Raw genomic sequence first — 13,269 nt, forward strand, 5'->3', positions numbered from 1 at the left:
TGTACTAAGTCTATTCGACACGGTCTAGACCGACTCTATTTGTCAGTTTCCCAAGACAAATGTGTGTATTATATTTTTGGCATTTGCTGCAATATTTAATGCACTCAGAAGTTTTGCCAGCTGAATGATGGAGATGATTGTGCACCCTCAGATTCCAGATTTTCAAATAGTTGTATCTCGTCCAAAATCTCAATTTCAAAAAACTGGCAGGTAAGAAAAACAGGTAACACTTTAGAATAGGGAACACTTACACACTATTAACTACGACTTTTCACTTAATAAATTCATAATTTGCTGCTTATTAATAGTAGGGTAGTTGTTAAATTTAGGTATTGGGTAGGATTAGGGATGTAGAATAAGGTCATGTAGAATAAGGCATTAATATGTGCTTAATTAGTACTAATAAATGGCTTATATTCTAGTAATGCATGTGCATGCTAATAAGCAACTAGTTAAAAAACTGTAAAATGAAGTGTTACCAAAAAACATTAAGGAAATATTGAGAAGCACTGTTTTCAGCATTGAAAATAATAATAAATGTTTCTTGAGCAGCACGTCAGACTGATTTCTGAGGCATCATGTGACTCTGAAGACTGAAGTAATGATGCTGAAAATTCAGCTTTGCATCACGGGAATAAATTACATTTCAAAATATATTCAAATAGAAAACAGTTGTTTTAGATTGTAATAATTTTATCCATAATATCAATGTTTTTAATGTATTTTTGATCAAATAAATAGATAAAAATGGGGATATTTTCTGTATCTGGGCCATTTTTAGTTAGTTTTTATCTGAATTTCAGATCGTGATTACTGAAGTAAGACTGTTTGTTCTGAATGAAACCTTTGCTTTAGAAACACAGTGCCTCAGCTTTCATCATTTGAGTCTCTGATACAGCGCACAGCGCATGGCATTCACCTTCACCTGAACCTCAAGCATCAAAGAGAGAGAAAATGACTGTGTTTGTATAGAAAAGGCCCTTATAACAAACACAATAAGGGTCCTTTTCATTTAAATACTGTTCTTATGTTTTCACATTATATTATAATATAATGCATGTATTAGGATCATTTCTACAATAAATACAGTACATACATTTTATCATAATATATTTTAAAATGTATATTGTTATGTATAGCTGTGATGCAAAGCTGAATTTTCAGCATCATTAGTCCTCATGTCACATGATCCTTTAGAAATCATTCTAATATGCTGATTTGCTGCTCATTTCTCATTATCAAAGTTATGGTTAAGTGCAATTTAAAAAAAAAAAAAAGAAAAGAAAGAAAGTATAAATGTTTTAAATGTTACATTAAATTGATTGAAAATGACAGTAAATCTATATACTTTAATGTTACAAAAGATTTACATTCCAAATAAATTCAAACAGTTTCCACAAAGATATTAAGTGGCAAAAACATTTTCAGCACTCATAATAATAAGAAACATTAATATTTAAGCACCAATAATAATTAAGCAACAAATCAGCTGTAAAGATTAATGATGTAATGATGTAATGAGTAATGTTGCAAAAAAAAGTAAAAAAAAAAAAAAATTATTAAGAATAAATTAATTTTATTTTTACTATGGAGTTTTACAGATGTGACCATTTCACATGACAGCACGGAATTCTTCAAACGTGATTACGTTTGTTTTTTGTATGCCAATTTTCTTTTTATTAAATTAGAAAAGCATGCAAAACTGAAACCACTTAATTAGTACTCTTAGATTTCTGGACTCCTTGTATGTGATTTCTTATAAGCTATGGCTTTGGACTAGGATAAACATTCTTGATTAATTTCCAGGGCCACACATACAAAACACTCTGTACTGAAATTATAATTATTTCCTGTTGCTATCAGCCTAACAAAGCTAGTCATTTGTTAAGCTAGTGCGGAGTGTGGTAATCTCACTGTGGGGAACAACAATTACCATGAAGAAAAGTGGGGCACAACTTCAGCCAACACCAGTTAACAAAAGCAAGCTGCAGTAACACTCAGTGTTTGCACTCTTTTTCTTTAAGCGATGCACTTTCATGACTGTTGTCAAGCAATGCCTTAGAAAGTTGTGTTTTTTTCTGAAGCATGTAGAAGAATGTTCTTTTATAGAGTGTTTTGGTGTTTTTGTTATGTAATACATTTAAGCGACTTTTAAAATGGGACTTTCAGGTCTTTCCGAACACAGGCAGAAGTATGTATGTTGTTGCTAGAAGATGCATGAAAATGAAAACAGTGTGTTCTAAAATTGGCTCAGAATTTCAAACATTTCTGATTTCCTGACTGGATGGAATCTGAGTAAAGTTTAGTGTATTCCAGCATTAAGTTGTACTTTAACACTCATATTCATATGTAGCACAGATGAAGGCCGGCTGATACACTCTGTTAGACCGGCTTGTTGGGTCTTGGTGGTTTATCTGTCGATCGGGCCTTTTCTCTTGCACGGCGCGGGGACGCCAGTATCTGTACATTTCTAATTAGAGGCAGGAAATGTTTATTGGCATTTGATTGGGTGGGCCGTTGCTGTGACTCTGGGCACATTTTAAACAAACTATTTCAGCATCCTGTTTAAATTCGCTTTCATAGCAAAAGGACAACCAGGGCAGGCTGGCCCATAATTACCTAAGACATAAGATTTCAATAAAATCATGATTTCAATTCAAAAACATCAGCATATCATTCTGACTGAGTAGCTGAAAATATCACCTACACTTCTGTTCTGATGATTCTTGAATAAATTCTGAGGGAAGAAACAGGTAGCAAGGAAAATGGGATTAGACTAATTGAACATTAAAGGAAATATTCTCCATACCCCAAAGCCTTTTTTCATAGCAAGTCTGAATTTTCTGATTTGCAACATGAAAAATATGCAAACAATGCACTGTGAACTCAATGAACCGCTCACATTGCATGTGAAATATCTTCCTTTGTTTATTCAGGGGTTTTCGTAATATTTTTTTTTTTCAGAGTCGTATTATTTAAACAATTCTTTGATGTATCCTTTTCCATTTTTAAGTAGGCCTTTGCAGAAAGATGCAAGTCGAGTCTTCTCCTTACAGCCGAATGAACGTCTATTTTGCGTTCACAGTTCAGAATATTTCTTGAGCCAATCTTTACATCTGCTGACTAGGGCATGAGTCACATAGCTGGACTAGCAGTTTGTGTGGGTTTGATATACATCTTGATTCTTTGAAATGATGTGCATGACCCACTGAAGATAATGAGATGTATTCTATTCAGCCGTACAGGGCAACGGGTTCATGTTTTCTGAGAACGGCTGCTGGATGCTTCTAAGGCTTTGTCTTTTCTCACTGACTCTGAACTTTTCAACATTTATATTCTATTCTACGGCCTTGTCTTCTAACCCCAGCTGCGGTTGATAGTTGGATTTCATAATCTCTCAAAAATGATTTTCATTTGAAAGTGCATTCCCCCATGTTTGAATCCTTTAGGGCTGAAAAATAAGAAACAGATTCTTAAAAAAAAAGGAAACACATGATTTTCATGATTTTTTATGGTTCTTTTAAATGTTCTTGAAAGTTGGATCACTCTATTAAAATGTAAATGGAACAAATTACTCTTAAAGGGATAATCCATAGAAAAATGAAAATTTGCTGTTACTTTACACACCCTCAGGCAATTCAAGATGTAGGTGACTTTTTTCTTCAGTAGAGCAGTGAAGAAGATTTTTTAGCTGAAACCATGGTCAGTGGTGATTCATACAATGCAAGTCAACAGCTACCAGCACTTTGAGAGTCAAAAAAAAAAGCATATACAGGCAACAAAAAATTAATACTCATGGCTCCTGATAATATATTGAGTTATAATTATGATCTGGAATATATAGCCTCACGCAAATGATTTGGAGTGATTTCTGGTTTGTCATTAAATCATTATTTTCAACTGGTTCATTTTTATTTTAATAATTAAATGTTTCTTTGTAATGGTTCAGTCTAAAAGACTCACAAATCTCCATCTCATGGCTTTTGAATCAGTATGAATCAGTCTAACATCTTAGTCTAACACTATAATGTCCATATCAAAATGAATGTTTTACCATTTTTAATGGTTTTAGCATTTTCATTTGTATAGTAGTTTGCCCATTGTAGCCAAAAAGACCTGCAAATCTCCATCTCATGATTTGTGAATCATTACTTTATGAATCAATCTAACGTCACAGTCTAGCACTATCATGTCAGTTTTAAAATGAATGTGTTTTACCAAAAACAGTGTTGAGTTTTAGTATTTTCATTTGTATAGTAGTTTGCCCGTTGTAGCCAAAAAGACCAGCAAATCTCCATCTCATGATTTGTGAATCAGTACTTTATGAATTAGTCTAAAGTCACAGTCTAGCACTATCATGTCAGTTTTAAAATTAAGTGTTTTACCAAAAACAATGTTGAGTTTTAGTATTTTCATTTGTATAGTAGTTTGCCCGTTGTAGCCAAAAAGACCTGAAAATCTCCACCTCATGATTTGTGAATCAGTACTTCATGAATCAGTCTAACGTCGCAGTCTAGCACTATCATGTCAGTTTTAAAATGAATGTGTTTTACCAAAAACAGTGTTGAGTTTTAGTATTTTCATTTTTATAGTAGTTTGCCCGTTGTAGCCAAAAAGATCTGAAAATCTCCATCTCATGATTTGTGAATCAGTACTTTATGAATCAGTCTATCGTTGCAGTCTAGCACTATCATGTCAGTTTCAAAATTAATTGTGTTTTACCAAAAACAGTGTTGAGTTTTAGTATTTTCATTTGTATAGTAGTTTTCCCATTGTAGCCAAAAAGACCTGAAAATCTCCATCTCATGATTTGTGAATCAGTACTTCATGAATCAGTCTAACGTCGCAGTCTAGCACTATCATCTCAGTTTTAAAATTAATGTGTTTTACCAAAAACAGTGTTGAGTTTTAGTATTTTCATTTGTATAGTAGTTTGCCCGTTGAACCCAAAAAGATCTGAAAATCTCCATCTCATGATTTGTGAATCAGTACTTTATGAATCAGTCTAACGTTGCAGTCTAGCACTATCATGTCAGTTTCAAAATTAATTGTGTTTTACCAAAAACAGTGTCGAGTTTTAGTATTTTCATTTGTATAGTAGTTTTCCCATTGTAGCCAAAAAGACCAGCAAATCTCTATTTCATGATTTGTGAATCAGTACAGTATGAATCAGTCTAACGTTGCAGTCTAACACTATCATGTCAGTTTCAAAATTAATAGTGTTTTACCAAAAACAGTGTTGAGTTTTAGTATTTTCATTCGTATAGTAGTTTGCCCACTGTAGCCAAAAAGACCAGCAAATCTACATTTCATGATTTGTGAATCAGTACAGCATGAATCAGTCTAACACTGCAGTCTAGCACTATCGTGTCAGTCTTAAAATTAATGATCTACCAGAAATACTGTTGACTGTTAGTATTTTTGTTTGTACAGAATGTTTCTCAAAATAATAATAATAATAATAATAATGGGATCCTTAAGGAACTGTAGTCATAATTTGATTCGAAATCAGAGAGAGAATCTGTAAATTCCCTGTGATTCCCATTCCTAATTGTATGCAGACACCAAAAGGTTCTGATTTCAGGATGCAGTGATGTTTGCTTAAAGAAGAATACTTCTGAACAATGATGAATAGGTTTGAATGAAACAATTAGCTGTTACTGAGTCAAGTAATGAACCTGTTTCCTCTGTTTCTTCTCTTTAGGACCGTTTGTTCTTCGTCATGGAATATGTGAATGGCGGAGACCTGATGTTTCAGATCCAACGTTCGCGCAAATTCGATGAAGCTCGTTCCCGGTTTTATGCTGCTGAGATGACCTCAGCCCTCATGTTCCTGCACCAAAATGGGGTCATTTACAGGTAAATTCATTGCTAGGCAACTGGCCACTGAAGAAGGCCAAAGGTCAAAGAACATTCAGGCAGTGTTTGATTCCAAACCATAAACTTCTTCTGTTTGTCTCACTGATAGACATAGCATCATTGTCAAGTAACCAAAAGAATGGAATGTCTTGAAACACCTCAGCCAAAATACCATTGTAACGCACAAAAGATACATTCCAAATTTAGTGAAATTTTAGCCTGATCATTTTTGGATGAAAAATTAGCCATCCGTTCCAAGTGTTTGCTCAAGTTTAATCCGGAATCCAGATCATTTATTTTCTTAGCGGGCTGTCACGCAATCCTGAACAGATTAGGTCTGAAGCGAATCAAATGCAGTCTGTATCACATGAACTGGCTCTGGCATGGTGCGTTGTATCTTTAGGAGCTATTTTGCTCAGAGACAGGAGCCCTTGTCTGCCTTGTTTACCTCAGGTTGTTTACTTTGATGAGCTATGTGCAATGATTTATTCGTTCCCAGACAGTTTGTTTACCTTCTCAATTGTATGTCATTAACCACACACAACGGGCAGTGCTTCTGGGGCTGGAAGGCCAGGCTTTCCTTGGGATCATTTTTATCCACCACTGGCTTTTTAATGTGGAATCCATCTTAACTTTCTAAAAATATCCTGAGTTTGTATGCTTTATTTTCTAGTGCTGGCATCATACACATAAATTTACAGTGAAACTGAATGCATGACATCAACACAACAAAATAAAGAATGAGAACCGAATCTGTAATTCAGATTGTGATACAGAATCACTGTATGATTCCAACACTACAGAATAAAGCTGCACATAAACAACAAATCTGTAATGCTTTTGGAATCCTTAATACAGATTCGTTTGTCATTCCAGTGTAGAATCGTAAGTATGACGCCAAGACTTCAAAAGAAGTCTGCACATAAGCAACATACAAACCTATTATAGTTTTGGACAGTATGATTAGAAAATGACAAGCTGAATCTGAATCTGAATATAAATCTGTAATTCAGATTCATTTGTCATTCCATTATAAAAGCATATGCATGACTCTAGGACTGCAAAATAAAGCTGCATGAAAACCTATAATGTTTTTGGATAGAATGACAAGAAAATGACAAGCTGAATCTGTAATGACAAATCAATCTGTAATGCAGATTCATTTGTCATTTCACTGTGAAATAATATGCATAACACAGTAACTACAAAATAAAGTTGCATGCAAATAATATGCAAACCTATGATAATTTTGGACAGTATGACTAGAAAATTACAAGCTGAATCTGTAAAATAATAAACAAATCTGTAATACAGATTCATTTGTCATTTCACTGTAAAATCATATGCATGATTCAAGAACTACAAAATAAAGTTCCATGCAAACAATATGCAAACCTATTATATTTTTGCACAGTATGACTAGAAATTGACAAGCTTAATCTGTAAAATGACAAATGAATCTGTAATACAGATTCATTTGTCTTTTTATTGTGAAATAATATGCATAACACAATAACTACAAAAAAGTTGCATGCAAGTAATATGCAAACCTATGATATTTTTGGACAGTATGGCTAGAAAATTACAAGCTGAATCTGTAAAATAATAAACAAATCTGTAATACAGATTCATTTGTCATTTCATTGTAAAATCATATGCATAATGGAAAAAAACTACAAAAAAACTACAAAATAAAGTTGTAATGTTGTAAAACATGTAAACAATATCCAAACCTATGATATTTTTGAATAGCATGGCTAAAAAATGAGAAGCTGAATCTGTGAAATTACAAAGAAATATGTAATACAGATTAATTTGTCATTTCACTGTGATATCATATGCATAATGCTAAAACTACAAAAAAGTTGCATGCAAATAATATGCAACCTTATGGTATTTTTGGATGGTATGACTAGAAATTTTTATGACACCAGCACTACAAAAGTAATCTGCACATAAATAACATGCAAACCTGTTACATTTTTGGAGGGAATGACAAGAAAATGACAAGCTGAATCTGTAATGATGAATGAATTTGTAATACAGATTCATTTGTCATTTTGCTGTAATGTGCATGATGCAAGAATTACAAAATAAAGATGCATGTAAACAACATGCAAAAATATGATATTTTTGGATGGTATGACTACAAAATGACAAGTTGGTGCAGATTCATTTGTCATTTTACAGAATCAGCTTGTCACTTTGTAGTAGGTTCAGTAGAATAGTGTCGCATGATGCTGGGAGCACAAGTCATCGTGACCTCTTCTTCCCGTCGCCCCTCTGGCCCTCATTGAACCCAGCGACCTGTTTCCTCACCCACCCATTCTCGGCCTGGTCCTGAGCTCCTTCTGGTCTCAGACAGGAAGAATCTCATTTGGAGTTTAATGTTGTATTGAATTAAATCCACCTCCTCCCCAAACCGGCCTTCCTGAACCCAGACTTTCAGAGACTGAAGGGAAATGGGGGTTCTTATGAAAGTAGGACACTTAAGGCAAAAGGTCAAGCAGAGGTCCAGTGGTTCTAATTACACTGAGTTTATTATTTTTCTCCTTAAAATGAACAAAAATCTCTGCTGTTAGCTACTCTAGAGACTCCTACACCATGTTATTGGTATGTTCAACAAAAAGAAACCACTGGTTACTTAAGGCTTTATTGAAATTGCAAGGCACAAGAAACTAAAATGTGAATTACAACATAGAACATATCGCTTTTTTTTTTCTTTTGGTCACATCTTATCTGATTTAAAGCACTAAGTGTGTCTCCATTCACTGCATGACCAAGATCTATTTAAGAACACGGTGCATTGGACGGCTGCCATGACATCCATTCATGTCTCTTACCCCCTGTTTACCGTTGCGACAAGTGACATGACGTTTCTTTGGCAAGAAAGTGGACAGGATGTGATTTGGTCAATATGAATGGCTTATTGTGTGTTATAAGAATAACAGCACACACACATAAATGAACTTCCAGTTATACACCTCAAATTCGGCTCTGGCGCCAGTTCTGTCGATTACCTGATGGTGACGACCAGACAGTGACTTGCGCTCTGCCATCATTGAAGGTCATTCCATGGAAATCGTGCTGGAAGATTGATTGATAAGAACAATCTGGCTCTGACTTTGCTGTGGTTCAGAACAGGAAAAAAAAACAAAGGAAGCATAAATTGTGCAGGTACTCCATACAGGAGATTGGGTTCGCAAAATAATATGGTGTCCTGGACACCAGTTCCCACTAGGGGCATAAAACATTTAACTCGTCTGTCTGTGTGTGAATATATGTTATAAGGGAAATTGTTCAATAATGTGTAAAGGGTAGATTGATATGAAAGCCCATTTCCACCACCGAAAAAAAAAAAAATGGTAATTGCAACTTTTATTCTCACAATTCTGAGTTTTTTTCTTGCAACTGCAAGTTTACATCTCACAATTCTGACTTTTTTTTTTTTTTTTTTTCAGAATTGTGTGATACAAACTCGCAATTCTGACTTTTTTCTCAGGATTTTTCTTCTTTTTTCTTCAATTTTTCCAAATGGAAAAGGCATAGATTTCATGGAATGGCCCATATCATAATTCTGAGAAAAAAAGTCAGAATTGTGAGTTTGTATCACACAAACTAACTTTTAGTTTGGATCTTATCCTCCAATCTAAAATTTACGTTTCATCATTTTTCTTGTTGTAACTATTGTAACTTAATACAATTATTAAATTGATACATTTATTTCTTATCATTTGAATTGGCCAAAGCAATGGTTTGTTATTTGACATTTTACTTATAACTTATTTATATACAGGAATGTCAAAAAGTTTAGGGTTCGTAAGCTTTTTTTTTTTTTTTTTTTTTTTTTTTTTTTTTAATGTTTTGAAAGTTTCTTCTCAACAAAACTGCATTATCTGACCAAAAAAAAAAAACAGTAAAAAATGTTTTTTTTTTTTAAATGTTGAGGGTTTTTTTTTGCAATTTAAAATCACTGTATTGTATTTGAATATATTTTAAAATATAATTTATTGATTCAAAGCTGAATTTTTAGTATTATTACTCCAGTCTTGTGTCATATAATGCTTCAAAAATCATTCTAATATGCTCATTTGCTGCTAAAGCAACATTTCAACTTATCATGATGAATGTGGTAAAAAGTGTGACATTAGCCCCGATCATCCTTAAATCTGATTACCCTGCATAAAGCGAGCCACGAGCCACCGTCATCATCGCCTCGAGCGAGACACTTTAGGTTGCTCCAGTAATAAGTTTAAGCAGAGCTCTGTGACGACATGATGTGAAACTTGTGGAAGTCATTTCCACCGGTTATAAATAAAATTCCCAGATTATTCTCCCTTCGGCCTTTGCTCTTCTTTGCGTTTTGGGAAAGCCCTACATTGTAGGAGACCTGCATGTTGAAACGCAGTCTGCGTGTTAATGCTTCTGCATGCAAGCGCATGGCAGAACAGCATTTTTCCCCCATGAGAACCAATTTTACCTCTCTTTGACCTGCCGCACATACCAAAAAAAAAAATTGAATGCAGAACATTCTAGAACAAAATGTGCAGGGGCAGCTTTCTTCTCCCTATCAGGGAAGGACATGGTGGCAGTTTTGACTGAAACCACAAAAGTCTAATCTGGTTAAAGAGGACATGTTTGAGCTTGACTTTCCTGCTGTAGATTGCATTTGGCTCCTTCGGTTGTTTGTTCGTATTCAGTGCTCTAAAAATAGATAGTAAGAGCAGGTGGCATAGATGTGGCTTCTCTGCTTGATTACCCATCTTTTGTTGACCTGTGGCTCTTGAGGGATTTTGTTACGCTGTAGCATGGGAGTGTTAAGGATATGGAGGACACAAAAGCACTGGGCCTCAAAAGGGCTTGCGAAGGAACAATGTGTGCTCGTAGTTATTGTAGTATTTCCACACCTTGTCCTTGAGATCTGTTGGTCAGATAGATTTGCTCTTTGTAACCTTTCACCTGTAAAGCAACATAAGACCATTGAGGTGCTGTTCGCTTGCATACAATGTAATCCTCTTTCTGTAAGAGCTAATTGATATGTATTAACCCAAGAGCACATTCCGAGTAAAAAAAGTCCCCTGTGTGCTAAGTATGGACTAAGAGGCTCACTCACAACCCCTATAATTACTAATCACCATAACCCTTGTACGCAAGTTGTGTTTTACACGATGATTGGTTGATTTTTGTTTCTTTCCCTTCACTTATGTCAACAGAGAAACTACGATGTTTTTTCTGGGGCGCTATTAATTACATCATGCGGACGTTGCTTGGTAACTTTCCAGGTGTGTCCAACTAACTTAGTATTCATGAGCAAAGTGCCAACCTTGGTAGGTTAGGCAAATGTCTAAATAGAGACGTCTGATAAGATATACTGATAACATCCATTATATAATGCCTAATGTATCATACTTACAATATATTCACATAGTAATGAATGAGATGAAATTTCTGATAACACTTACAATAAGGTTCATTAGTTCACATTAGGTAATGTATTAACTAACATGAATGATGAACAATGAACAATACATTTATTACTAATTTATTAATCTTTGTTAATAATAGTTAATAAAAATACAGTTCAATGTTCATGTTAGTTCACAGTGCTTTTGAACTTTTGATTTTAATAATGCATTAGTAAATGCTGAAATTAATAAGATTAATAAATGCTGTAGAAGTTTTGTTCATTCTTAGTTCATGTTAACTAATGAAACCTTATTGTAGTATACAATAAAATTATAGTTAGACAAGAATTGAGTGATTGAGGTGTTATGTTGCTGGATGTAATAATTAATGTAGTGGTTGTCATTTACTCTTGACATCTGAGCTTCTGAAGATGCAGTGGATTACGTTTGTTTGTGATGGGAATGTGGCTCCCGATCTACATAAATGCGTCTATGTTCGCACGAATCATTCATGATCCAGCTTCACTTACAGCAGAAGTGAGTATAAGGGTTTTTTTAATAAATCTTTGCAATCGCCTTTCCTAATAATGTGCTGGTTAGCAAGTTTAGCGGCTGAGTGCGGCTAAAGTAAACAGACTCGTCACTCCACAGAGAGAAGAGAGGGGCGGAGCAAGCAGAGCTCATTTGCATTTAAAGCAGCCTCGACCAGAATGGGATTATTTTTGCAGAGCTGATTTTGGCAAGGTAAAAAGGGTGTTGTTTTACACTACCATTGAGAATTTTTAACCAAAGTATATTATAGAGTTTTCATTAAGACCCTAAAGAATCATATCAACTTGTGGAAAATGGGCATCCGATGACCCCTTTAAGGTCCAATTCTCGCTATTGACAAACCATTCAGTTTTTGTCTAAATAAACTGTTAATTTGCTGCTTATTAATAGTTAGTAAGGTAGTTGTTAAGTTTAGGTATTGGGTATGATTAGGGATGTAGAATATGGTCATGCAAAATTGGTGCTTTATAAGTACTAATAAACGGTCAATATGTTATGAATAGACATGCTAATAAGTAAATAGTTAATAGTGAGAAATGTTCCCTAAACTAAAGTGTTACCTTATATTTTTCCTTGCTTCATAAAATTTTAACTTTAAATGGTGTGAATGGTGCTAAACTAATATTTTAGCATAGAGCTGTCTATATATTATTACATTACTATTGATATTGTCAATAATACTGTAGAAATATTATGCAATGTAATATAAATATAATAAATATTTTGTACTATTTAAATTAAAAATTAAAAATTATTTTTTAAATTAATTTTATTTTTTTAGATTTTTCATTAATTAAATTTGATTTTTTTTTTTGTTTAAAATAATTTCAAATAATTGTAGTTATTACAATTTAAAATGACTTTTGATGTCAAAGCTGAATTTTTAGCATCACTACTCCAGTCTAATCATTTTAATGTGGTGATTTGCTGTTTAAGAAACATTTCTTATCATTAACAGTTGTGATGTTAATATTTAAAACAAGATTGATATATTTAAAAAAAATATATTAAAAAATATTGTAAATAATAATAGTAATAGTAATAATATTTGAAAAAATATATTTAATATTTAAAAGAAAATTGAAAAAAGAAATCTTGTAATGCATCCTTAGTGAATAAAGGTGTTAGTTTATTTTTAAAAATATGAAGTGTGTGTATTTGTTTTTGATTTTTTTTTTTTGTTTTCTACAATTTTCAAAAATAAGTTTTTTTCATTTTGCATTCCAAATAATTTCAGTCAAACTGCAGTTGGGTTACTTTCCTTTCAGTAAAACTAACAAAAAATACAGCTAACTAACACAATAAAACATAATAACAACATGATTTTTGAAAATTGTAAAAAACTGAGTTATCTGTTTTTGCAAATTATATATATATATATATATATATATATATATATATATTGGAATTATGGGTCTTGACGTATAAGGATTTTTGACAGGCCAATTTTAAA

The 13,269-nt window shown here is 33.4% G+C and overlaps 1 protein-coding gene across 2 annotated transcripts in view; it reads left to right on the forward strand.

Annotated features, from left to right (window-relative positions):
- The window catches only part of prkceb (protein kinase C, epsilon b), a 126,218-nt gene that overhangs the window by 92,382 nt on the left and 20,567 nt on the right, over positions 1-13,269 (forward strand). For both annotated transcript variants that reach the window (XM_051125430.1, XM_051125431.1), the window contains one exon: positions 5,705-5,859. In XM_051125430.1, the coding sequence (XP_050981387.1) occupies positions 5,705-5,859 (155 nt within the window). The remainder of the gene's footprint in view (positions 1-5,704; positions 5,860-13,269) is intronic.

This window comes from Labeo rohita, chromosome 13 (genome assembly GCF_022985175.1).
Source record: "Labeo rohita strain BAU-BD-2019 chromosome 13, IGBB_LRoh.1.0, whole genome shotgun sequence".
Taxonomy (NCBI): Eukaryota; Metazoa; Chordata; class Actinopteri; order Cypriniformes; family Cyprinidae; genus Labeo; species Labeo rohita.